This window comes from Podarcis liolepis (genome assembly GCF_965112155.1).
Source record: "Podarcis liolepis genome assembly, chromosome: 8".
Lineage (NCBI taxonomy): Eukaryota > Metazoa > Chordata > Lepidosauria > Squamata > Lacertidae > Podarcis > Podarcis liolepis.
In genome coordinates this window covers 86,129,604-86,156,900 of record NC_139560.1, presented here as the reverse complement: position 1 = coordinate 86,156,900, position 27,297 = coordinate 86,129,604, and the positions used below count along the sequence as shown (strand labels likewise).

The 27,297-nt window shown below is 43.1% G+C and overlaps 1 protein-coding gene across 6 annotated transcripts in view; it reads right to left on the bottom strand.

The window, feature by feature from the left end:
* NRG2 (neuregulin 2) overlaps positions 1 to 27,297 on the bottom strand; it is a 137,351-nt gene that overhangs the window by 10,548 nt on the left and 99,506 nt on the right. For 3 of the 6 annotated variants that reach the window (XM_083519312.1, XM_083519315.1, XM_083519317.1), the window contains exons 5-6: positions 21,387 to 21,445; positions 12,546 to 12,569 (exon numbers count right to left, since the gene is read on the bottom strand). In XM_083519312.1, the coding sequence (XP_083375438.1) occupies positions 12,546 to 12,569; positions 21,387 to 21,445 (83 nt within the window). Of the gene's footprint in view, positions 1 to 12,545; positions 12,570 to 21,386; positions 21,446 to 21,709; positions 21,787 to 27,297 lie in introns of all 6 variants that reach the window. The other 3 variants (XM_083519313.1, XM_083519316.1, XM_083519314.1) reach the window with 2 other exon arrangements.

Genomic DNA, 27,297 nt, shown 5'->3' with positions numbered 1-27,297 from the left:
CTGTGTATCTTTTGGCTACTGGAGCCTCTAAGAACAGCAGAGGAGTAGGGGAGCATCCAGGACTCAGCTACATTGGTAAAGAAGAAGCAATTTATATGCGTTGTATATGCAATATAACATTGTGGAGTCCCGTTTTTCTCTACCAGATTTCCCTATTTAAATTTACAACGCGTTTAACTGAAATGCTTCTTTGATGTGTCTAGACCCAGCTTCTGTGCTATCAGAAGCTGTGCAGATGAACCAATGGTTGGAAGTGATTACTTGCTGGGGGGAAATGGGTTGCCTGCATGGGTGTCTGCAGGGAAGACAGGGAGGGCAATTGCCCACACTCCCCTGAATAAGCCACAATCTCCAGTTTCTCAGCTTTCTTTTCCTTTTTTTAAATTTTGTCTCTAGCACTTGAGGGACACGAGATATGAGACACCATTTGCAGGCACCATGCTCGCCCATTGGTTTTTATGACAGACTAGCCTGCTCCCGCGTTTCAGTACTTTTGGTCAATGAATGAAGTGTCAGCAATAACTGACTTTTAGGAAAGAAGATCTAGCCAATAAGGCAAAGAGAAGGTTTGAATTAAACATGAATTATATAGTCTTCAAAACAGGAACATCTTGGTTTGTTCTTAAGACTTTTCTGAAAGTCTTTAATGGTGGAGAAGCAATTGCTGCCCCACAGAAAGCAATTCTGCTATCCAGAATTGTAGTGTTGCTGTGGTTGAGGTGTAGTAGCTCAAAGACAAAGGCAGCAGCAAAGATCTTTCTGACTCATATCTTATTTCATACACAAATTATTTTTCTGAGTTAGTAAACACTAAAAAAATTACTGGGCTAATGCCAATGCAAAAAAGGCCACCATTATTATGCTCATATTGCAGAGGGTAGGACTGATGCCGAGAAAGCATGGGTTATGTTGACCCTGCAAAGTAACTCAGTGTTAGTATACACATTTTGCTGGGCGGAGGCAGGCTTAGAGTAGCATATGGCCACCATGAAGGTGTAGCCCAGTGTTGTGAGCCTGTCAGGTCAACTGGAGCAGAAGCACACCTGGTTAAAGGCTGGGAGAGGGAAGGAAACCAGGGAAAGACTGGGGGGCTACAACTGTGAGTGAACAGGTGGCGTTTAGATGCAGGTTCGCCCACTGAGAAACAACAGAGAAGCAAACCTGGAATATAATTTTCTTAGAGGCCAGGTCTAACAATGTCTCACATCCACTCAGTCACCAAATTTCCTAGAAATGGTAGATCTGGTCTCTAATGCCAGTCATGTTTGTTTGTTTGTTTGTTTGTTTGTTTGTTTGTTTGGTGTATCTCCCTCCATGTTGTCTGAAATGAGGTTCTTCAACAACTGTGTCTCTCTCATTGGGGCATTTTATACGAGAGTAGAGTGCCAATGGCTTGCTTGTTGCAGCTCCTCCACCAGCTGAAGTGTTGGCTTAGCATCTCTCATACCTATTTGTCTCCCATCCTTTCCCACCCTTCCACAAAATAACCAGTTGTTTTCCCCGCTACCCCAAATTTTGGCCCTAGTTTTTAAGGTTAGGTTTGCATTTTATTTACAGCTGTGTTCTGTTTTCTGTATTAATACTTAGTCTTCTGTGTTTGTGTCTAAGTCTTGTGACTTCGTTGTACACAGTCCAATACATTGTACACAGTCAGTGAGCAAGCAGCACACCTACAGGGTAATATTACATACATCAGTGCAGTACAGTCTTAATAAAATTAGTTTCTTTTTTTGTGGGGGGGGGGGATACAAACTTAAACACAAGCAGAAAATGACTGTCTGAAATTTGGCAAGGCTAATGTTGGGAGGCTACCATGTGGAAAAAACAAAAAAGTAATGGCCATTTTGATTTCGGAGTTTAAGTGAACATGAACACAAGGTTTTGATTTCCAGTCCCAGATCAGGTTGCACTGGGCTCAGATTGATCCAAAATTAATGAGGGCTGGATCCAGATCACCAAATCAGGCCCTGAATTGGATGGGGTGAGAGACTGAGTAGTCTCCCTGGGAATGGAGTCTGAGTAAGGAATGACTGCAGATAAGGCAATATAAATCATAAAAATCCAAAATTCGTAGTCTGCGCCAAATAATTCTCAAGTTACACTTGTTGGGTACACATGCATAATATTAAGTTACAATTTCATAAAAGAGAGAAGGTTATGACCTTGAAAATGATCCCCTCCCAAACCGAAGTTTTGTAATGAAGTACCGTATTTTTCGCTCTATAACACGCAGATTTTTTCTCCTAAAAAGGAAGGGGAAATGTCTGTGCGTGTTATGCAGCGAATGTGTGGTCCCTGGAGCCGAAAAATAAGGCAAAAATCAAACCGCGCTTCAGGGAGAAGGGAAGCCTGAAGAGAGGAAGTGGCAGCTTCCCTGCATTCTGCCTCAGGGTCTTACTGCCCACCCTGCTCTGTTTCGTTGCTGTGTTTGCTCAAACGGAACAAAGAGCAGGGAAAGCCCCTCCCCTCCAGGCAAGTAGAGAGGAGAGCAGAGCGTCCGAACAAAGAGCAGGGAAAGCCCCTCCCCTCCAGGCAAGTAGAGAGGAGAGCAGAGCGTCGCTCTATCCTGTCCCTGCTCCGGAGGGAACAATGTTTGTGAAGGGAAGAGAGATTACAGGTTCGGCTTAAAATTCTGATTTGACTTCCTGCTTTTTGTTTTTGGAGACACACAGCATTCAAATATGCTTTCTTCCATTTAAAAGGATGAAATCCTTAAACAGTGGCTGGCTTGTGTGGGTGGGTGGGGGGAAACTTTTGCCTTCCTTTCCTCACGTTATAGCCCTCTCCTGCATTCTTAGCCTTCTGTGTTTTTCCTTCCCTCCCCACTTAAAATGTGGTTACAAAGCATGGATCCACATGGATCCTCAGGATCTTTGCATTGGGTCAGCCAAAATTCACCATCAGAGCACATAGCATGTCCATGGCTACAGCCTGTCCCCCCCCAAAAAAATCACACACCCATTGTTGCCTGGGGCTGCAATGGTGCAAAAACGTGGTTAAAAAGTATGGGTCCACATGGATCCTCAGGATCTTTGCATTGGGTCAGCCAAAATTCACCATCAGAGCACATAGCATGTCCATGGCTACAGCCTGCCCCCCCCCAATCACGCACCCACTGTTGCCTGGGGCTGCAATGGTGCAAAAACGTGGTTACAAAGCATGGATCCACAGGGATTCTCAGGATTTTTGCATTGGGTCACCCCAAATTCACCATCAGATCACATGTCTGTGGCCACAGCATGAAGCACAAAAATGATACGTCCACTGTTTCATTCAGAATATTTTTTCCCTTGTTTTCCTCCTCTAAAAACGATGTGCGTGTTATGGTCAGGTGCGTGTTATAGAGCGAAAAATACGGTACATTAGCACTTCACTATAGGCAGTAATCAGATATTTTAGGTATATGGAATATTTTGGTTTATATAGAACTAGAAACAGATACACACACACAAACTTTTTTGTCTTTTTGTATATGCATACATACTTTATAATTTAAGGCAGTTCCCTTGTTTGGCATGAAAAGCTCTGTCTGAAGGCCTAATCAAATCTTAGGGGCAAACAAGTGTCACAAAACTCTCCTGGCTGCTTTTGTTGCAGAAAAGCTGCTTTAGGAAGTGACAGCTTAGAGTACAGAAGCAGGAAGAGGGAGAACTGCTTAACCCTTTCATCGCCCACTGAAAATGATCCCTTTGGATGTGTGGGGGTTTGTTTTGGGTGTTTTTTTGCAACCAAACCAGCAGCTGAAGTTTGTTGCAAATACCTGTGCACAAATTTTAACCAGGCCCTTATTTTAGAGTCTTACAAATCAATTCATTTCTTTCACATCCTTAGAGTAACTTTTCAGCCCATATGAATTCTACTTCACTTTTAAAGATATTTCACAAAAAAGTGGTATGAACTAACAAGGAGGCTAATTTGGGGGGGGGGGGGTCACTGCCCATGAACTTCTGATTTATTCCACAATAAGAGTCTGAGCTCCTCTATTTGAACACAGCTATAGAAATAAAGGAGTAATGCACTTTAAAGCATGAAAGGTAAGCTTTTGCTGTGCTGTGAAATTTGAACCAATAAATGAAATAACATGCCCTAAAAGCATAGCTGTCAACTTTCAGATTTGAAAATAAGGGATCAGCAGCCTCACCTGTCCCGGAGACAGTCTACAGGATACTAACAATCCGGGATAGCAGCGGGAAACGGCGATGGAATAAGGGAATTTCCCGCAAAAAAGGGAAGGTTGACAGCTATGCCTAAAAGGTATGCTCCAATGCAATCAGGGAGCAATCCAAACACACCCTGTTTACCTCGGTAGGTTTACTTTGGAGTAGGCATGCATAGGATTGCAGTCTAAATGTTCAGGCAGCAAGAATGGAGCAGTTATACCTATTTGCACCTTTTACTTACTCATGTTCACTTGTTTCACTTCTTTCACCATTCATTTAAGAATAGCAATCAAACGTATTATGAGTTCTGTGCCTTCTGTGGCGGTGCATATAGCAAATGCTCAGATGCATTCATTCTTTTCATTTTTCATTTTGTCCTACTTTTAACATTTGTGATGCAATATGAATTTGCTGGTGCAGCGCTGGCTGTGCTCTGTGTCGTTCTGTTAATGCTTGCCATCCAACATATTTTGCAAGCCAACACATGTCTTAAGAAGGGGCTATCAGTAATCCTACGAGGGATTAAGAAGCTTAAAATGCAGCATTATCACCAATGCAGGGATCTTGTGTAGAAGAGATTGTTCTCTGTGAAGTGGTGGTTTCATTTTACTTTTAGGCTTGTTGGCATCTGAAAACTGACCGGGTGTTCTTTAGGATTTAGCAAAACAAAAACAAAAAAAACAACAGTTCCCTCTTTTACTTCCCAGAGTCCTCTGTGTGTCATCCAACCAAGTAGAGGTGCTGGAAGGATCAGGACCTGGCCTTTACTCAGAAAGGAAGGCACCAAAACCAGAGATTCTTATCATCTGTCACTGCTGGCATCTACTGCCTGACAAATGGTGAAAGAAAAACTCATTCCCACTTTAGGACCAGGAAGGAAATTTCAATAATGACCTATGTGACGATCAAGATTTCTTAGATGTCCTAAGCAATTTACAGCTTAAATTCCATTCCAAAAAGTGGGTATCAAACCTAGCCTTAAAAAGAGTGTTTTCAAATATCAGGCTTAAAGCGCCTTTTAGCCTCTCGCCTGCTATTCATTCTGATGCCAGAGAACTGAAGGGCACTGTAGACTTCACTTTCAGCCTCAGGTGTGACTATACCTGAGGATTCTATGGCTTGGCTACTGTGTTACCTTTCCAGTATATAAGCACTCAGGAGGTTTATACTTTGGCTGTCAGAATTTGCAGGCACACATTAGGCCCCTCACACCCATACCTTGCTTTTCAAAATGGGAATGTGCTATTATAACTCTAGCTCAAAGCGGCTTAAATGGGCAAATCCCACTGACTATCAGTAAGATGAGAAGCCTTTTTCTCACTTGAGATGTTAGAGTATCTCTCTATACTCAGGACATGCAAAGCTGGAAACAGGGAAAGCAAGTGCCAGTTTTCACCAGTTTGTACATGCCAGTCCCCAAACCCTTCCTCTCTGCCTGGTTTGTGATCGGAAAAGATCTATGCTACAAAGATGAGCTGTAGGTGGAATAATTATGAGCCATATAGTATCATCAGAGTTTCCTTTTGAATGTTGGGGGGGGGGGCTGTGTCACCGCAACTGACCTCTCGCCAGCTGAGAACCAGGGTGGGAAGGGGCAAGGTGGCAAAGAGCTTGGTGCCAATCCATTGCTCCTGTCATGGTGTTTGTACCACGTTGGCCTCACCCTGCCCGCTTGCCATCCCTGAATACAGCAGCGACTCAGCCAGAGAGAGGTCAGGTGAGTAGTGCCGCCTTCAGCTACTGATTTCTTATACCAATACAGTGGCACCTTGGTTTAAGAACAGCTTAGTCTATGAACAACTTGGATTCAGAACGCTGCAAACCTGGAAGTAGGTGTTTTGGTTTGTGAACTTTGCCTTGGAAGCAGAACATGTTCCGCTTCCTGTTGAGTGTGTACCATTTGTAAATTGAGTCCCCCACTGCTATGGGAAAGCACACCTTGGTTTAAGAATGCTTTGGTTTAAGAACGGACTTCCGGAACGGATTAAGTTCATAAACCAAGGTACCACTGTACCCCTTTTTTGTGATACGTGAACTGCTTAGAGATTTCTGCTGAAATATGAAGTGGTCTATAAATTAACTAGCTAACTAAATATATTTGGGGGGGGTCCAATTCTCTTGAAGAGTATACAGGCCACTCCCACATTTTAATTTGAAATCTCAGCAAGGGCCCTGGCAGCTGAGCCGCATCTAAATTTTCAGCACTTTGCAATATTAGACAGGCATACTGCAGACGATGGTTTTAGAATGCAGAGCATCTCCTTTGACTTTATATCATAGATTAGACACCAGAAATCTGAACTGGTATCAGGCTGCCCCAACCTTGGCATCTACCAATTTAAAGAAGACCCAAGATTCACATTGCTTTCATCAGAAACTAGAGGATTTGAACCAGCCTTGAACATGTTTTGGGGCAAGAAACAGAAAGGCTGCCCATCAGGAAATTTTTCAGTCTGTTACTAATGCTGCACATTTAAACACCCCTTCCCTGAACAACCCTATGCTGAGACTGCCTAGATGGAAGAAGTTTCACATATATAGAGAAAGGGCACACTGAAGACTTTTATATTGGTACACGGTTCACTGTATTTAGTGTAATTTCTAAAAGTTTGAAAATTTGTTCTTCACAGCTACAACAAATAGCTAACAAGTCTTACTATGATAGAGTGTTGTTATTGAGTGCTGTACCCATGAATCTTGGTACTCTGCAAAAGTAGCCAGATTTAATACAATAATTTATCTGTGAGTTTATTTCTTTAGTGATCTTGGTCTTTTAACTTTGCTTCAAAATAAAATAAATTCCATGACCACAACCTCAGATCTGCTCCAACTGGGATTACCCCCCTCTGATCTCACCACCACAAGGCTTTTCTACCAGCTGCCTGGTGGGAAGGATCCTGATAGCTTTTAATAGTTTTATATTGTTTCTTGGTTGTGAGGTTTATAAAAAACAGCAGCAACAACAACATAGGTTGATGTTTATTGTGAACTGCCGTGGGGGGATCTGTTTGTTTCCTATAAGGCAGGATGTGAAAGAAAGAAAGAAAGAAAGAAAGAAAGAAAGAAAGAAAGAAAGAAAGAAAGAGAAAAAACCTCAAATGTCGATTCTCAGATTGGTGAATATAATTCTTCCTAGTGATAAAATTAAGTCCTCACCAAGATTTATTAGGAATTTTCTTGAATTCAGCAGTGAATTGTTAACTATCTGGAGGAGCAAAACTATCAAGGTAATAATTTTCTTCATAATCTTATTTCTCTCACATGAAATCCTAATCTCTGACATGAAATGTGGCTGCAAGTATGAGCCGATCAATCCACCATTTGAGACCTGCATAAAAATTCTGTCTTCATCCATTTGCAACATCAAACATTTGATGGCAGCACCCGCAATCCTATACAAATCACGGAGGAGTAAGTCTCCTTCAACTCAGTGGAGCTTACTTCTGAGTAGACATGTCTAGGCCTGTGCTGCAAATCTCATTTGTTGTTATATCTATTACTGTGTAGTGACAATACTTTGGAATCACAAAGTTTCATTTGAAATTAGAGACCTTAATGTTCAGCAAAAATAATTAGCTATGAAACAATTTATAACATGTAAACTTATACAGGTTTGTACAGTGAGAATATGAGGCAATGTAAACAGCAACTTGAAATTCCACTTAAATTGTAAGAAATTTGAGCCAGGGTCCAGTAACTCTTTCATGCATGTGCTAGAATGTGATTTTTAAAAAATAACAAATTATCTTGTGTGATAATTTGTTAAGAGGAAATCACGTGCATGTGAAGAAATGTCATCCACGAAGCGTTACAGGTACACACATGGCTGGGGGGGGGGCTGAAAAGAAGAGGCAGGATGGCAAAAGATATTTCTTGCATAACAGTGAGCCTAGAAAGAAATACATTTTTTTAAAAAGCAACACAAGTTTAAGCTAAGTAGGGATGTCAAAAATCCTCAATTCCAAATGTCATTTCAAAGTGTTTTTGATTCAGGAGCACTGTCAATTCAAGGCCACTTTCTACATAAGGTTTGTTCGTTCACAGAAGTGGATCTCCTGATAATTGACAATTATGGTCTGATACATAAGTAGGCACATTTCCCCTTCAATTACAACATTCTTGTCAGCAGATGGTATGGGGTGGGAGCTATGAACTATTATTATTACTATTCCCACCACAAAGAAGAACCTGATGAGAATGTACTGTGGTTAATCAATTCACACAGGTCCATTTGGTGCTATCATTATGAAATTTTGCAAGATTCAGTAGTAATTTGGAAACATGGACAAACACTCCACACAGGAATAGGCTTGGGGGGGGGGGTTCCAAGGCTCACTAGTGTTATATATACCCTCCTTCTGGAAAGCACTTGCCTCTCTTTCCTAGATAGGCTGTCCTGCAAACTGATTGTGTGGGTAAATGTGGACTAAGTTCACCAAGCACTGTGGACTAAGTTCCATGTTCCATACAAGTGAAAGTATTATTATAAGCTTTCTCTGAACACAAGCATTTGGTTTTCACTGTCATTGAGGCTTGAAAGACATGTGCTTTTCCTAAGACACCTGATGTTATAGTAAGTCCCTTTCTATATTCTTCTGCTTTTATAGTTTTTCACTGGCTTCATTCGTGTGTCAGTGCTACATAGCCAAGAGGAGGAGGAAATATGTGAAAACCTGTGGAGCAGGGATTTAGAACAGTTGCAAGGCAGAAGGAAGGGGACTTGAGGGTGCTTCCTATAACCGCCAGGTCCATTAAGCACAGGTATGACTCAGCTGCCTATCAAGGTCTCTTGGCCAACACCACCCAAGCACCTGATAGCCAGGTGGCTTGCTGGGTGTTTGGGTATCGCTGCTTCGCCCTGCCTTGTCCTCACCTCTTCCCAAGGCCAAGCGAGCCAGGGATGCCATCTGTGCAACTGAGGTCCCCATGGGAAAAGACATCAGATATGAGGCCAGAGGGTATCATTTGGGGGGAAACAGCCTCATGCGCCAAACTGGGAGGTTCTCCACCCTGACATATGTGGAAGGATTTGTTTGTCTGTTTTTAAACCAGCCTCATAAACCTCACTTGAAGCTAGTAGAACATAGGAAACAAGGAGGGAGATGTTTGGGATACGATAGCTAGCTTTGAATACGTGTGAGCACGTTTTTCTGTTTGTTAAGTTTAAGCGTGGGGAATTGTTTCTTCTTGGAAATTACTACAGCAGTGTGGCAACACAACAAGCTGTTTTGCTATTATATTGAGTGAATGGGGAAAGAAGCAGGAAGCAGATCATTGGTTAGACTACAGGGCTGATAATAATCAGGGATGGCTTTATAGCCTCCTACAGAAACTGCTGATATGCTCCAAGTTTAGCTTTTTATACATTCAGACCCCAGCGCAGTCCCTCTGGCAATGGGATCGTGTACTTCTTCCCAAGAGTCTTTCTACACCTGATGCAGAATAAGCGGAGGGGAAGGGTGGGTGGGTTTCAAACTAGCCCCTCTTGCATTCAATGAATGCCACCACACATAGGCAAAACACACCCAGCAGTAACAAGCCAGCATCAAGCATTAGTGAGAAAGGGTCTCTATGCATGTACAGCTGGGAATCCTGATTTTCCAGTTGAATGTGCAGTTCTCATTAACATGGAACACTCAATCTTTAAAGGGCAGGTCCAGTAAATGCTTTCACACTATTCCATCATGCGCTCTGTGAAGGCCACTCCTATGGTGGGCAGGGGTGATAGAATTCTGGCCTGTACCACTTGGAGATGAGGGAGATTTTTGGACGTTTCCCCATACAAAATTCTCCTTCCACATAGGAAACTAGCATACTGGAGAGAAAGGTTCAGCATCACTTTCTGTCTAAGGTGTTAAGACCCAAAGTGTATTCTATCTGTATTTTCCACTCAGCAAAGAGGACCTGGCAGCAATTTAGATGACAAAAACTGTTCAGAGAAAAAAAAGGTTGGCTATTCTCTTCCCCAGTGCCACTGTTTGGACCCAGTCCTCCTTGGCCTGCTACTAAACTCAACCAGCAGAAAATGTATGTTAGAAGAGCCCTTCATAAATCTCTCTTAAACGTGTAAGGTAAAGCTAAAGGGACCCCTGGCCATTAGGTCCAGTTGTGACCAACTCTGGGGTTGCGGCGTACAGCTTCCGGGTCATGTGGCCAGCATGACTAAGCCGCTTCTGGCGAACCGGAGCAGCGCACGGAAACGCCATTTACCTTCCCGCCGGAGCGGTACCTATTTATCTACTTGTACTTTGACGTGCTTTCGAACTGCTAGGTTGGCAGGAGCAGGGACCGAGCAATGGGAGCTCACCCCGTTGTGGGGATTCGAAATGCCGACCTTCTGATCGGCAAGTCCTAGGCTCTGTGGTTTAACCCAGTGTTTCCCAACCTTTTTTGGGCAAAGGCACACTTGTTTGATGAAAAAAATCTCGCGGCACACCACCATTACAGCCCCGTGACGTCAGCGCGCAGCGTCACGCCAGGAGGGACGCACGAAAGTGAAAGTTTTCAATTTTTTTCCCTCCCCCTTGCCGGGGAACCTCCAAGCTTTGGGGGTGGGGGGGGAGGAGGCAGCAAAGCGAGGGACTGAGGGACGGCGGTAGCTGAGGCGGCGGCGGCTGTTGTGGTGGTGGCGGCGATAGCGGGCGGAGGAGGGGGCGGCGGTGGGGCCGAGGTGGCTGGCGGCGGCGGGGGAGGCGGCGGCGGGTGGAGCAGGAGGGCGGCCGAGGCCGGTGAGGGAGTAGGGTTGCCCGGGGCTTGAGGAGCCGTCGCCGGGAGTTGCTGCTGCTGTTGTTGCTGCTGCTGCCCGGACATGCCAGCCTCCTCCTCGTCCGCTGTCTCGCGCTCCTCCCTTTTGCACGTGCTGCCCCGCCGCCGCCCCATTGGCTGGGTCCTGTCAGCTGATCCTGTGTTATTTCCTGTGTGTATGTGTGAGGGGAGAATGGAGAGAGAAACCTCGGCACCACCACCGCGGAGCCGCCCCCGGCTCGACGCGGATCCTCGCCGCCGCTGCCTCTCACCGCCCAACTCGCCCGCCTCCCTCCCACGGCACACCAGCCAACGTCTCACGGCACACTAGTGTGCCGCGGAACACCGGTTGGGAAACACTGGTTTAACCCACAGCACCACCCGTGTCCCTTCTTAAACATGTAGTTTGGCCTTAAATCCAGTATATGCAGTGAATTGTGTATTTTTTTTTAAGGCTAAATATACCCAGTGCCATAGGAAGGCACTGGACATAGTAAAAGATCCATCGCATCCTGGTCACTGTCTCTTCGAGCTCTTGCCGTCGGGATGGAGATACAGGACAATGAAGACAAGAACGACCCGTCTTAAGAACAGCTTCTTCTCCAGAGCGATCTTGGCCCTGAATGGGAAGCCCGGACTTTGAAAGTCATCTAATCTCCCTTGCTGTATTATACTGTATTGTTTAATTAGTGTTTTTATGGAGCAGTCAAGTAATTTCGTTGTCCCCGAAGGGGGCAATGACAATAAAGATATTATTATTATTATTATTATTATTATTATTATTTGAAATTGGAAGTGGTACAGCCCAGAAACCTACCACCTCAGGGTTTTACTTTATTTTGTGTCATGTTCAGAACAGCTGTTGGGGAACTCATCTAAACCTAGCGCTAGTGTTGGTGAAATAGGACCGGGCTGCTATGGGCCTTACATTTCAACATATGCCTCCGTCAGAGATGGGGTCCTTTAGTCCTCCAGATGTTGTTGAACTACAACTTCCATAATCCCTGGCCACTGGCCATCTTCGGTGGGAATTGTAGTTCAGCCACATCGGGAAAGTCAAAGAGTTCCTCCTGACCTACCTAGCTCTATCATTTTAAATTGATTCCTTCCAAATGAACAAGGAGTATAATGGGGTGAGGCAGAGGGGGAAATAAAAGCAGACTTTTCCATGTTTATTTTTTCAGAGCCAGGGTAGCTTTGTAGAATTGCTGCAACTTCCTAATTTCTTTTACACCAGCCTTTTCCTTACTGGAATGTTTGTCCACTGCTCCCACTATAATACAAGCTGATGGTTTTCCAGAATGACACGATCAATTTTTCAGTTTACATCCAAACATAATGCAGCACGGAAGAGAAAAGTGACAAAGACCAGTCTCCGCAGCCCACTAATGTCACCTGAGGTAGACACGTTTCCCACTAAGGCGAGTGGGGAAAGTGCTGCAATAAACCCATGCAGATTATTTAGGATTTAATTCCTTTAGTGTAATTTTAGGTATTATGTTTGGCCCCATTTGTGCCAGAACAAGGAACAGAACAGCTGATTTTTAAAACCATCCCACTGAAGCTATCAAAATACAATATGAAGGACTGTCAGCAGCTGGTAATGGTATCTGGTTAACGAATGAATGGTTGAGTCCATACCCTTTAATTCTAATCCAAGGTGCTCTGCCAGTGCAGAAGGAGAACAGAGAAGGAAAGGAGAAAAGAGAAACAGGTTGGTAGGAGAGGTTACCAAGTATTTATACATCAGCTTTCAAAATCACAAGAGAAGCATCAAAGCATACAGAACTGTCACCACCAGTTTACTTTTAAAACATTCCATATAAAAGAATGCCTAGATAGATCTGCAGTGGTAAGGACTTTTTCAAAAGCAAGCATGTCTATTGGCACCTGGAATTTGATTTTAGAATAGGCATTTATCACATATACTTTTATTTAAGTATAGGTGTATTCTTGCTAAAGAGATCTTGCCTTCTCAGTATTGCTGCAACATTGAGGTAGTAGATTTGCACATGTATACAACCCTTTTTTACTGCCATACATGCCAATGACAATATATAGCAGTAACAATACAATCCTATGCATGTCTACTCAAAAGTAAGTCCCATTGAGTTCAATGTGACTTCCGCTCAGGTAAGCATGTACAGGACTGCAGCTTAAATGGACAACTTCTGAAGGACTGAAGCATAACAGGACATACCGTTACATCTGCAACGAAATGAAATTTATGCAAGACATTTTCAGCTGAATCTTAAATGCATTTACTTCAAATAAAGTCCTCTTGAAATCAATTTACTTCCAAGTGAATGTGGTTAAGATCAAGCTGTAAGGCATTTTCCACAGTCTGCACTAAATTAAGAAATCATTTATGAACACCAAGAATCATTAAAGAAATAGTGTTATCTCTTATAAACATTAATGGTTTGGGATAGCAGTTTGCATTATCCACACAACAGGAGAAACGAAAAAGGGCAATTAATTATGCCCAGAAATATAATTATTGCCTAAAGGAAAGAATAAAAAGTATGGTCTAATATTATTTGTGCATAATAACTCAACCTATACAGAAAATGGAGAAAGGAAAAGAAAGTAGAGGATATGAAAGTACAGATTCAATGTTCCCGACTAGGGATGGAAGAATCTATCAATCTCAGTTCTCTCAATTTTTCATTTTTTCAATCTTAAATTCATATTTCCACATTTCTGCTGCAATTTGTGATTTTATTTTAGGTTTGAAAATTCTTCAGCATTTTAGTGCAACCCCCCCATAAACACATTTTAACATGCAGTTTTGACTAATGTACAATTTTTTGCAAGCAATTTTATCTAACTTGATGCACCTTTTGTATGTTATTTTCGCAAATATAACGTTTATGTGCACTTTGTTCAAATATGTACACATATTTGTGAATGTTGTTTGGTTGGAGATCTGCCTAGCATATTTCATATAAATGAGAATTTTGATGGATGGCTGTGTTTCGGTTCCTACAATGTTTTGGAAAGGGCAAATTTGATAAACACTTTAACTGCAAACTGAATCCATTTTATTCCCTGTCCTATTCCTGACTGAAGGCTTGTTTTTTAAAACTTAAATTCTGTTAGTGGCCAATAAGACTGCATTGACTCCCCAGCACACAGGAAACATAAAAATCATATACAGTGGTACCTCGGGTTACATACGCTTCAGGTTACAGACTCCGCTAACCCAGAAATAGTACCTCAGGTTAAGAACTTTGCTTCAGGATGAGAACAGAAATCGTGCTCTGGTGGCGCAGCAGTAGCTGGAGGCCCCATTAGCTAAAGTGGTGCTTCAGGTTAAGAACAGTTTCAGGTTAAGACGGACCTCCGGAACGAATTAAGTACTTAACCCGAGGTACCACTGTACAGTAATGTCAGCTGATTAGCAAATCCAATAATCACAGTGGGCAAACTTTTGACTTCTCCAGAACTCTTCTTCAGTTTGAATGTTAAGGAAAACCTGGGGCAGGGGGACATAGAGAGTAAATGCTGGCCATTTTGTTGAAGCCCCAAGGTTTACACTTGGTAATCATATCAATTAAGATGGGGCCACCACAAGCAAGCTCCTGCCTTTAGGTAAGCTAAAATCTCAGCAGCATCTTGAGCACCAGCCATCTCCCTTCAGGCTTCTACAGATTGTGACCCAGGCTATTTGCATATAACTCCTGGGATGCTTATTGATATCTGATGTTTTCCTCTTCTTTTTGGCTGATCAGGGTCTTTTAACCATTCCATGTCTTCTCTGATAACTGGCCATAGGGAACTTCCCAAGTTTTAAAGTACAGGGAGATGAAGAATGATGTTGTTGTTTTTTTTAACAACGTTAAAAGCAAACACAAAAGTCTAAGTATCAAACCAGAAGTGATAGTGATGTTAAGCAAATATTTGAGTCCCATACTGGGTGTTCTCCTTCTTTTAAAAATTAACAACAGTCATGGGGTTGGGTGGGTAATGGAGGAATAATGATTTGAACTATTGGCATGTGCAGGAGTGGTTAGCAGTTCCAGGCTTCCTCAAGCTCTGCCCCCCAGATGCTTTTGGCCTACAACTCCCATGATCCCTAGCTAGCAGGACCAGTGGTCAGGGATGATAGGAACTGTAGTCTCAAAACATCTGGAGGACCGAGGTTGAGGAAGCCTAGACCCTCTTCACAAAACTGCTGCTGTTTGGGGTTTTTTAAAAGAGAAAAAGAATCCCAATGATTCAAGAAGGTTTGACTCCGACTCAAAGTTTGAAAAACACAGTCTGAGGATACATTCAGACTGCAGAAAAACCAAAGAAGTGAGTTACACAATTCTTCAATAGGGAGCCAATACCACAAGGCACTGGGATACAGCCTGAGGAAAGAGGAAACCTCTCTAGTAGGGCATCCTCATAGGAAGAGCACCACAGCTCCATCCCTGTCTGGAACATTTCCATTATAATGACATTATAATGACATACACTGGAAACTTCAGAGGATCCTTTAGAGCCTAGAGTTCCTTTTTATTTTTGCCTGTGAAACAATGTGCTTGGCACTTTACAAAATGGATCTGTATTAATGTATAATAATATAATAGTAATGTTATAAGAATCAGTGAGCCAGCTGCCTATGAGAAGAACGGTGTGGAAGGGAAACCCTTGACCCACCTACCAGGACACAGTCAAGATAGGGGAGGAGGGAGGGGCGGCTGCTGCTGCTGCTACTTCATAGTGGAGAGGGGGGGAAGATGCTATGTGCATGTGAGAGCAAGATTACATTACTCAAGTCATATATGTCTCCATTTCCTATCTTTAAGATTTGTCATTGCTTTTGATGCGCTAAATTCTTGCAAAGAAATCCATATGGTGACTTGGTTCCCTTCCTCAAGTAATTTCTGCTGGTTTTTGTTTTCAAATCTCTGCCACAGATTCACTCCATTTTCCATCTACGATAAAAGCCAGGACTGCTGCAAGCTGTTCTTCCTCGGCTTTAAGACCCTCCCCTTCATTTTAACAATAACAGACTGGATGGTATGCCTGGCACACTTCCTGGCCTATTTGACAACTCTGAAGTCAATAATAAAAGAAGGATCATACAGGACTAATAATAAAATGGCCTACCATATATAGGTTTGATGTAAAAATTACTCAGGCAATGTGTGTGAAATGCTTTCAACAAATTACAGCTATTACTGAAGTTAAATTTTGTCACCTTCCTTCAGAGGGCTTACATAATTCTGTGAACTTTTTTCAAAATATAAATAAATTATGGAATCAACCCCTACTCAGATTAAAAGAAAATTTAAACTGCTAACAAATTCACCCATACGCTGGAAAGTTGTCTGTGCCACATAACTATTGAATGTATTGTACAAACTCAGTTATTCTGCTCACTAAAAACTTATCCTTCACATGATCTTCTTTTCTCAGCCCCAGTCATCTTTCTTAGCACTTAACAGATGACACTCATGTGGAAGACCTCCATTCTCAGGGTGCAGTTACCCAGGAGCATCTTGCTATTTGTATAGGAGCTTCACTCATGAAGAGTAAGGTGTTTGCTTTTGCGTGTTCAGACCCAGATACCTCCCCCCTAAATAAAGACACATTTGACTCAAATTTTAGTTTTGGTTTTGGCAGAATTTAGGCCACAACTTTATTGATTACAGAAAGTGAGTGGTTGCATAGGCTCCGATTCAACTAGCTCCCTGTACTCTTGCAAGCAGCGCTGACCCAGGGCACCAGCATAGGTCAGCCTAGGGTGAACACCTCGGTAGGCAAAAAGCCAGGAACAGACTATGTTCACCCTCCAGATGCTCCCCTGGACTCAGGTACAGGCACAACCCCCCCCCTCGGGGGTTGACCAAACCAGTTGAGTCTTTGGATTCCTTTAACAGAATACCCTTCACATAGGGATGGCGAGACCGTTCTCCCATCCCTATCACCTGAATCAGTGCCTGTCCGCAACTTTACAAGTTGTGATGATTTGCTATGCGGCAGGTGAAACCCAAATGGCAACAGCCAATCAGCCAAGTGGGGAAAATTCCTGCTGTGCCCCTGTCCCAATGACAGACGACACACGACGGCATAGCAAGGTCAATCGCAAAAAATGCCCTAAAAGTAGGGAGAGGTGGGCTGGTGTTCCAAATGCACAAGCTGAAAGAGGAAACTCTGGGTCACGTGTATGGATATATATAGGTCCCTCGATCCGTTTGGTCTGCCCCCCATTGGCCAGATTAAACCCAACATCAAGGGACCTACCAATGAGGTCTTGTGGCTATCCGATCTTACCCACCTACAACACAGGAGATCGGTCTCCAGGTCTCACCGCAACACGTGCCCCCATTTAGGGAGGACACGATCTACCTGAAGATAACTACCACTTCCACTGCTGCTTAGCTGATCGCTGCCCAATTTGCCTACAAACACACTGCAGGGGAACTGGTTAGACCAGCAGTGGGAAAATCATTTACAGATTCTATTGGCTTCTTTGGAGATTTTGCTGCTGGAGTTAATTTCTAGTCTGCTCTTCCTGTTTTCTGATTAAATATGCTTTAAAGGTATGGAGGCTGGTCATTTGCTTCTTATGTCCTTATTTGACTTTAAACTCTGAATCTATCAAGGTTTGGGCCCTACCTCTATGGGTTAGATAATTTCTTAGGAATGTCTTCTTGTATTTTATATTGTTAACTGATCTTTCCAACAAAGAGCCCTGTTTTTAATCTACTGTACTAATTGGCCTCTGTATTTGACACCTTTTAACCTAACAAACACCCTGCAGTGCTAGAGAAACAGCTGTTTGGGGGCTTAATATGAGAAACTGAGGCAACCATAAGGAAATTGTGATTTTTGAATTTTAACAAGGAAGCATTTGGAGGTACATGGCTGGAATGCAATTGCCCTCTTTTGAGCCCAGGTTTCCCACAATATGATTTTAAAGAACCCAGCACCCTCTCTAGACCATGCCATGCCTAAAGACAGCATCTTCTGGCTCTTCTCTGCACTATGTGGACCATGATAAAAATAAAGGCTTGGTCACTGTTACAGAGAAGATATGTGATAGCTAAATGCATACCCTCCAACATTTCTCTGATGAAAACAGGGGTGTCCTAAAATGAACTGTTTTATGGAATGCAGTCCTAGCCTTCTCCAGGTAGGTGTGTAAACTAGTCAGACTGTGGTCTAAGGAAACTCAAATATGGCCCTCCTTTTCTTCATAAGATTCTCCACCCCCAGGTCTATTAAACCTACCTGAGGCCTCTGGCTTCATGATAGTCTATGTTAACTGATATGTGAAGGAAGGAGGCTTTTTATTTTACCTGCTTGCTCCTTTTATTTCGTTCTGATTTACATTTCTACTGAACACTTCAAGAAAGATGTTGCACTAGATCACCTCTTAAAAATATTTTGAAGTAACTGTTAACTAATGCTTTCCTTGAGCTACAGTTCCGTAAACCGAGGCTTCGTGTTGAAACAAAGATTGCAAAGCAGTTTCATAAAACAACCATTAAATGAAATGGTTGTCCAAGGTTTAGAGAACAATCAAGGTTCATTCTTGCCCCCCTTCAAGTAATATTTTGGATTTATGCAGTGGCGTAGCATGGGGGGTGCAGGGGGGGCCGGCCGCACCGGGCGCAACATCTGGGGGTTAGGATTAGGGGGCGCAAATCCACAGGTTAGGGGGCACAAATTACTTGCCTTGCCCCGGGTGCTGACAACCCACGCTACGCCACTGGATTTATGTTTCCCCTCACATAATCCACAAATTTTATTTTCCTGCATCCTGTATAATATTAGAAAACCTCTAACAGTGTTCTAGAAATTGCTGTATGAAAGAAACTGCTATGGAAATGTTACTTTTACCGTTGCGCCTGCATTTCAGCAAACTCCTCTTTAGCTTTGCATTACAAAACAAATAAATAAATGGAATGCTACTCCTGTCTGTAACTTGAAAGGGGACAAAATCTTAATCCCCGCCCCTCAGTTTCACTCACAACTGAGAGTCTAAGTTTTTTCTGGTGAGGACAATTGTTCATTTACCGTATTTTTTGCTCTATAAGACGCAACAGACCACAAGGCGCACCTAGTTTTTGGAGGAGGAAAACAAGAAAAAAAATATTCTGAATCCCAGAAGCCAGAACAGAAAGAGGGATCGCTGCACAGTGAAAGCAGCAATCCCTCTTGCTGTTCTAGCTTCTGGGATAGCTGCACAGCCTGCATTCGCTCCATAAGACGCACATACATTCCCCCTTACTTTTTAGGAGGGAAAAGGTGAGTCTTATAGAGCCAAAAATACGGTAAATAGGGCTCCCTCTCATTTAGGGATCTTTCATTTTCCTCTTATAAAAAGTTGATTTTTCCAAAGCTTCCGCTTTTCCTTCTGGGCTGGCCAAGTAAGAGAAAAATTATTCTCCTGATTTTTCATTTAAAACCTTCCCAGTCTTCCCGGACTGAGATTGTGCACAGTGTTAGACCCTGGATCCATCAGGTTTGTCTGCCGTGACTGGCAGTAGCAGGGCCCCCAGGGTTTCCAGAGGGGAGTCTTTCCCAGCCCTACCTAGGAAAGCCAAAGACTGAACCTGGAACATTCTCCATGCAAAGCAGATGCTCCCCCATTGAACTAAACTGCCGCGGAATTTAGGAAAAAATAGTCCTGCATATGACTTCTGTACCAGCTAAACATGCATATGTTTAGACTCGTGTTTACTTGCACGAGTGGAAGTATTCTGTTGGAACTTTAAAACTATTTTATTGGGTTTTGTGTTTGGTTTGTTTTAGTTTATAGTTTACAAAACCTCGTAAGGCTCAGATTACTGAATACTCTTTATGACAGAGTGTAGGACTTATATGGCCAGAATTCCTATCCTAAGCTCTTAAAAGCAAGAGAATCACTGTTCTTAAGCACCATTTGTTCAAAGAAGGTTGTATTGCAATGAAATTAGCCATGTATGCAGAAAATATCATTTATTTAAACATTTATATCCCCTCAAACCACCAGTAGTGAAAATGGGGGGAGGGCAGAGGCCACATCCTGAAACCCGATACCAATATTCCAAAGTGCACTTCCTCGTGTAGAAGCCAATACACAAGCTTGTGCAGCAGGCAGTGTGCTCACCAGCCATCCTCCCTTTATAGCCATTGCTACCCTTCCACCTAGTCCTCATTTTACCATGCAAGGCAGATTGTGATAGGCTGCAGTGCCATTTAAGGCGTTGAGCAGCAAATCCAGCAGAGGTGAAACTGGAAGGTCCAAAACATGCTTTTTTCAAAATTTGTTTTTGTTGTTACCTACATTTCCCCAGCTTTTTGGTATCAACTATAATATCAAATTTGGGTCTGAAAGCAAAGACTTCCAATTTTTTTTCAAACTTGTGTAAAAAAGCAGCCACCCACCCTTATTTCATAGTGAACAACACTTCTGGAAAATCAAATAACAGGATGTCCTGGTTCTGTGGATCACTGCTCAGTGGTACTGAGCTGCAGGGTCCCCATGCTGGCACAAGGGATTTACGCTAGCTGCCAGGCATTTGGGAACAGATGGGTCAACACAGGTATGGCTACAGGTGTCATTGTCTTGATACAAAATGGCATCATATAGTCCTCAGATCGGCAACGCTGACACATTATAGGGTCATTTGATGGCAGCAGAGAACATTGGTTCTCTCCATGTCTTTTTAGCTGCAGTCACTTCCTCTGTTGCCATCATAGAGTGCCCTTAGAATAAAACTGGACTTGTTTTTAAAGTTCAGACTTAGGTGCAATCTTCATCTAATTGCCAACTTGTTATAGCTCTGAGGACAAGAAGAACGATCCCCTTGCCTTATGCTTTGTGACATAATGAACTAATGACCTCCTTGCAGGCTGAACACTTTCAGGGCAGCTCACAGATTAACTGGACTCAGGCTATGTACGCATTAGCAGCTTAAAACGTGCTGCAGTTGCTTCCTTCCTACTGTGTTTCAAGTTGCTTTTGCATTTTGTTGCACACATGAGAGGCGAGGTAGGGATGTATTCACTCATTGCTCATTAACCTGTTTTGTTTTCCCAGCCCCGGTAAATTTCCCCCAAATGACTATTCATGAAGCACACACATGCGCAACTGCTCTCACAAACACAGACCCCTCAGCTGAAATGCGAAGTGAATGTGGCTTAAGTTTTGCTTTCAGATTTAAGCTGTGTTGAGACCAAATGCATCAAACAGCATTATTTCTCAACCAGCTACAGGATAGCTCTACATTGTGGGTAATATCGCCTGTGCACAGATTCAGGAGCACACTGGAGCCAGAATAAATGACAATGCGTACACAGCCTCATTCCTTGCTGCATTTAGATTTTGCCTGAACTATACATCAGTGGTGAGTTCTGTTCAGATTAGAATCAGGAGCAATAACAACTGAAGCACAAAGCAGGAAAGTGAAGGTTCCTATTCAGAAAAGAGCTGCTTTAAAGGTGTCACACAGTGTGCTATGATAAAACAGAGAAAGAGAGAAGTGGAAAGAGACATACTGGAAAAGCTGGCCATTGCGAAGTTCTGACACTGGTCCCCTGTGAATTCGTTCGGACACCTAACAAAAGAAAGAAAACCAGAAAGAGAGAGAAACAAGATAGCATGACATCCAAACAGACTGAAAGGAGGCTCTTTCTGCTGCCAAATCCGCTCCCTTTCGAGATTTCTCCTCTGGTGCGCCTGGGGTTGGTCCCTTACCTGCAACCCTAAACCTTAACCCAGATCTTAACTCAAAAGAACACCCTCACTATGCCATTCTAAATCCAGCGCTGTACCCAGGAGATTATAAGTAGTATGGTGCAATTTTTTTCTTCAAACATACTTTGCTTAGGATCTGGCATGTACAATCGCAAAGGCTGTTTCTCCAAACATCTCTGTCCGAAGAATCCATTTGGACATCTGGAGGAGGAAAAGGGGACAAATCACAGAACAAGGCTGGCATCATCCTTGAGGCTAGGGTTAGAAATAAAAGCGCACAGCGATGAATTAAAAAAATGAAAGCATCTAATGTAAGGCACCTTGATCTAATCTTTGCAGTGTCAAATGGGGGCTACCTAGCTCCTTTTCCCTCCCCGTGCTTTCTGAAGGCTTTATTCTTCTAATTTATATGCAAGCTAGAGGGCAGGTCCAGGCAGAGCTGGTCTGAAGCCCAAGGCGGGACAGAGTAAGCCTGGCAGGCCCCGGGTGGGAGAGTCCGGACAGTTCAGCCCTCCGAAGCCTGGGGCAAGTGTACCTAGCTACCCCCAGCCCTGCACAGGCCTCCTTCGGGGCAACTGGTTTCAGCCCTGAGAAAAAAAGAGAAGGCCCACTAGTCCATGCCTAGGGATTTTAATACCCCCCCCCCATTTCTAAATGTGTTGTATTGGGGCAAGAAGTGGTGTTGGTGTGCTGTTCCCAATTTTTCATCATTCTTCCTTATGTGTGAAGAGTCATGATCTCTGGGACTGTCAGTATCTTGTTCAGATTGTTTGATGCTAATTTCAACCTGTCAATATAATTAGCTGGCTATGGAAAGCATAAGTAAGTGAAAATAAGTTATGCCACTAGGAAAACAAATCTAAAGGCATCTCTTCAAAAAGACACCATCTAGCAAAACAAAAGGCCATCTTCTTTAACCCAAATGGGGAGGAGAATGCTCTTACAACATGGTCGGAGGGGAATACCCGTGTTTTGACTATACACATCTTCTAACCACAAGGCTGCAGTCCTGTGCATTCTGTCTAGGGAACTGTCCCATTGAAATTAGGAAGATTTACTTCTAAGTAAATATGCACAGGACTGCAATGCATAGCTCTGGAATAACTTAAAAGGCAATCCTTGGACAAGCACTGGAAAGAAACGAAGCTAACATCACCCGTTCACCTAGTGGGCAAAGCTGCATGTACCCAGTTCTTTTAAACCCAGAATGCCCGGAAAAATCATGCTGGATTTACTTCTAAGGCTCCATCTTCACTGTACATTTAAAGCAAAATCATACCACTTTAAACAGTCACAGCTTCCCCCAGAGAATCCTGGAAAGTGTAGTGTGTTAAGGCTGCTGAGAGTTGTAAAGAGACCCCCTTTCCACTCACAATTCACAGAATTCCCTGGGAAGAGGGATTGACCATTGGAATTGTAGTTCCATGAGGGGGAAAAGGGACTGAAGTCACTTTCTATGCAATAGTTGTCATTTCTGTACTGTTTGGATAGCACACAGGATAATTGTTTGTCTTTCTCTGCCTTTCAGAGAGTGTTTACACTGTAGTAAGCCATCCCATATTTCTTTTTATTTAGAATACTGTACAAGCTGTCTGCTTTATTAAAGAATCCTCAAGTGGTATACCATCGAAGAGAACAAAACAATTATCAATATAAAAATAAAAATCAGCAAAACTTTAAAACAGGTATTCATAGCTCATTTACATGTCCAAATAGACTTGCCAAAACAAAATGGGTTTTAGCAGCTGTCTACAACAGCATAATGAAGGTGGGAAGGTCCAGAGGACCAAACTGAAAGCTGACCTTCCTACAGATGTGGAGTGAACATTGTATGGTGCAGTCCTTGCAAAAGTCCAAGTTCCATAGATCTGCGTGAGGCACACAGGGCGCAAAGCCATGCTTCAGGTAAACTGGTCCCAAGCTATTAAGGGATTTATATACTACATGTAAGACCTTGAGTTTTGGCTCCTAGCAAATCAGCAGCCAGTGCAGATCTTTGAGCACAGATGTAATCTCCTGGCCAGGGGCAAACAAAGGCATTGTGACACCCGGGGCAGGCGTCGCTACATACGATGCATGCACCATACGTAGCAATGCCACACATGCACTGTACATAGTGGTTTGCCGGTGGCGCCGCTGCAGTGCCATACGGATGGTGCTGGGATCCTCTACATGCGGCTGTAGCGATGATGGAGGGATCCCACCACTGTCCGTACGGCGTTCGAGCGGCGCCGGTGGCAAACCGCGATGTACATCACATGTGTGGCATTGCTACATACAGTGCATGAATACGACACTGCACATGAGCTGTACATAGCAGTTTGCTGACTGCGCTGGGATCCTCTACTTGCAGCTGCAGCCACGAACAGAGGATCCTCCACATGCGGCTGCAGCGGCGCAATGGCTGCTCACGCCGCCGCCGCGGGACAAGCCCCCATGGGGTGCCTTCTTGTCACCCCCCCCCAGACATGGCACCCGGGGCGAAGCACACGCACACACACCACCCCCTGTTGCAGCACCACTGCTCCTGGCCAGATCTTACTCCTTTCAGTAATCGAGCTACAGCATTCTGCAGAAACTGCAGCTTCCGTATCGACCACAAGAGATGCCCCACACATAGTGCATCATAATAATTCAATCTTGAAATTACCAGTGCTTGAACTACTGTGATCAAGCCATCCCATCAGAAGAACAGTCACTGCTTCTGCACTTCTAGTGGAAGGTGTTCCGAACAACAGAGTTGGATCCAGGAGCGATGCCCAATTACACAGCTGCTCCTTCAGAGGAATACAACCCCATCCAGGGCAGGCAGCTGGCCTATATCTGAGGCACGGTAGCCACTCACCCTCAGAGGCTCTGCCTTGCCAGGAGTCAAACTCAACTTATTTTCCCTCATGCAACCCACCACTGTATCTGGGCATCAGTCTGGGTCTCGCATGGACTTTCCTGATTCAGATGCTGCTCCCTCATATTGTTTTCCCCAGGTTCATATTGGCAAAGTCAACTCCAATCAGTGACAAACAAACTCTAGCTATGAATTTATTTCCACCTGGAGAAATCAAGCTATAGTCCCCATTAGCACAATCTGGGGAAGAAGCAGCAATGGGGGAAGCAATTATTTTATAAAGGCATTGGCATCACATTTAGAAAAACATCTCTGCAAACTTTTCCTTCATCAAGTGAGGAATTATGTTGTTAGCCATTATGCTTTTGGTCCAAATTAATTTATCCTTTCTTAAACCAATTAGTATATAAAGTCAAATATTGCCGAAGATTCCTGAATAATTTTCTCATATTCCCATTTGTTTTGATCATTTGTGTACAAACTAGTTTTTTAAAGGTTATTATTTAGATTGTATAGGAAATACAGAAGTCTCTGATCTGCATAATACAGAATCTGGGCAAAAGATAACCTGGAAGGAGCAAAACACTATTTTTTATTTAATAGCATTCAAAATTTAGTGCATATTCAAGTTCCAGTCACAAACCATTCTGGCAGAGAATCCCTGTGCTGTCACTCCAGTGAAACAATAGAATTTGGCTTTGAAAAACTGATCTTTGATTACTGTTATAAGGAAGGGGGTTCTCTTATATTATTCTAGCTCTAAGACATCTCAAATGCACGTTAAGGGCTCCCTGAACTAAATTAACAGCTTCATTTTCAAGATATGAAGTTCATCTTGCATCCCTAGACAAAGCAACTGTGACAGTAAGTGAGAAATGGGAAGTGAGAACCTATTCACCAGAATCAGTGCAGGCATATAATCCCAGATGTTATATACCTGCAGTCCATTCCCCAATGTCCTGGCGACTGATCAGAGCAATTTGGAGAGCAAGACCAAGGGAGAAAAGGGTGCTGTAAAGCCAACAGTTGAAACTTGACTATACACGTGATCAGGAGGACAAGACTCTTGGGGATCAGAGGAATCACAAGATTTTTTAATCATCCCTCCTTCTGATTCTTCTTAAAAAATCCACATCTTCTTTGAAGCACGTAGTTTACTGCCTCAGTCCTCATCCTCCAATGAAACAAAGCCAAAACAGATATCACTTGCTCATGTGCATCTCATTTATTCACTTCTTCCATTTATCACTATTCTTGGTCATTTGGTTACTTCTCACTCATCCCCATAACATTTGTTTTTCCTATAAGCCCCTTGGGACACAACCTCTCTTTCCATACCCTCCAACATCCCGCTGAGAAAAATCAGGACACTTGTTTTTTGGTCCCAAGCTCTTGTGGGAGACAGGTGAATCACGCGAGAGTGTGGAACCTAAAAATGAGCATCTTTTGGTCCGGCACTAGTGCGAACCAGCAGACTCACCCCAGAGAGCAGGACCAAAAAAACAAGACATTCCAGGTTCCTATCAGAAGCTGGGGTGGCTTCCTTAATTCCAGGATGGTTGCGGAGTGTGTCTTTCTCTCTTCCCTTTGCTTTTTTTGCTTTGTTGTTGTTCTGTAAATTATCTACAGCAATTTTGCCCTGTTTCTGATTATGGTTGTATCAGATCCTGATTGGGGGAATCAGATTATGAAATAATGCTGCGTCTGCATTGCTGCAACTGAGTGCCTTTGTTTTTAATTCCTTGGCTGTTTTGTCTCTTTAGGGGAAATCCAGACAAGAGAGATATATGGAACCTGCTAAGAGACATTTGAAATCTGAAATTATTTTTGTTCAAAAAAAGTTAATGAAATTAATTTTGAATTTTGTTTTAGAAGGAAGTTTGATGGCAATTTTACTTTAAGAGTACGTATCCCAGGTCGTTCAAAATCCAAGATGTTGCCTGTGGCCTACAAGGAAATCCATGGCAGCATGATGTGAGGCTACTGACAACTCATCAGTGACCCCCCCACCCCCAGGCAGCCAACTGCTCCATAGCGGCCAATTAGCATAACGGAAGGTGGGCATTCAGATAGTTGGTAAGTCTAATTAACAACAACAACAACAATAAAGATACTTGGATGGATGGAATGTTAGTTTTTATAAAGCCAGTCATGTTTTATGCCTTTCCCACAAATCTAGTAATATTTCCCACAAATCTAGTGGAGTAATATTATTCCTTAATTTTAGAGAAACAGCAAATGGAATATTTGGGTGTTTCCAAGTTTCTTTCTCCAACTGGTGGGGAGTTTGAGTTTTAGAAAGCCACTTAGGCTGCAATCTTATACCCACTTACCTTGGAGTTAGCCCCATTGAACCCAGTGGGACCAACAGTTAGAGTAGGCATGTATACAATTGCATTGGTAGCTTACTTTGGGTAATACAGCAATAGAGACTTGTGGTATTTTTGTAACAGTTGTCTATTTTATGTAAGTTAAGCAGCTAACAGGCAGGGATCTCAACCCCAAAGCTGTCTCAGCCTCTAAGGAACAGCAGCTATCCCCAAACTCTCTCTTCTACGATCCAGTTCCAAACCTTCTAATATTTCATTTCTCTTACATCATAAACGGAAAATATTGAATTTATTATTTTTCAGGATTTTTCCAAATGTTATAATAGATACTATAGCAATAGCTATGGACAGGAAGCAAGAAAGGGAAGGATGTAGTAGGGGGAGGGGCAAGGAAAGAGATCAACATTCATTCCTCAAACAGTGGCCAAGAACCGTCCCTGAAAGATGAGCTGCAGTTATTCAGTGAAAGCCAACCAAGTAATGGGATCCATGCCCATTCAGTGTCACAGAACTCTTCTCTTTCTTCATATATTCTTG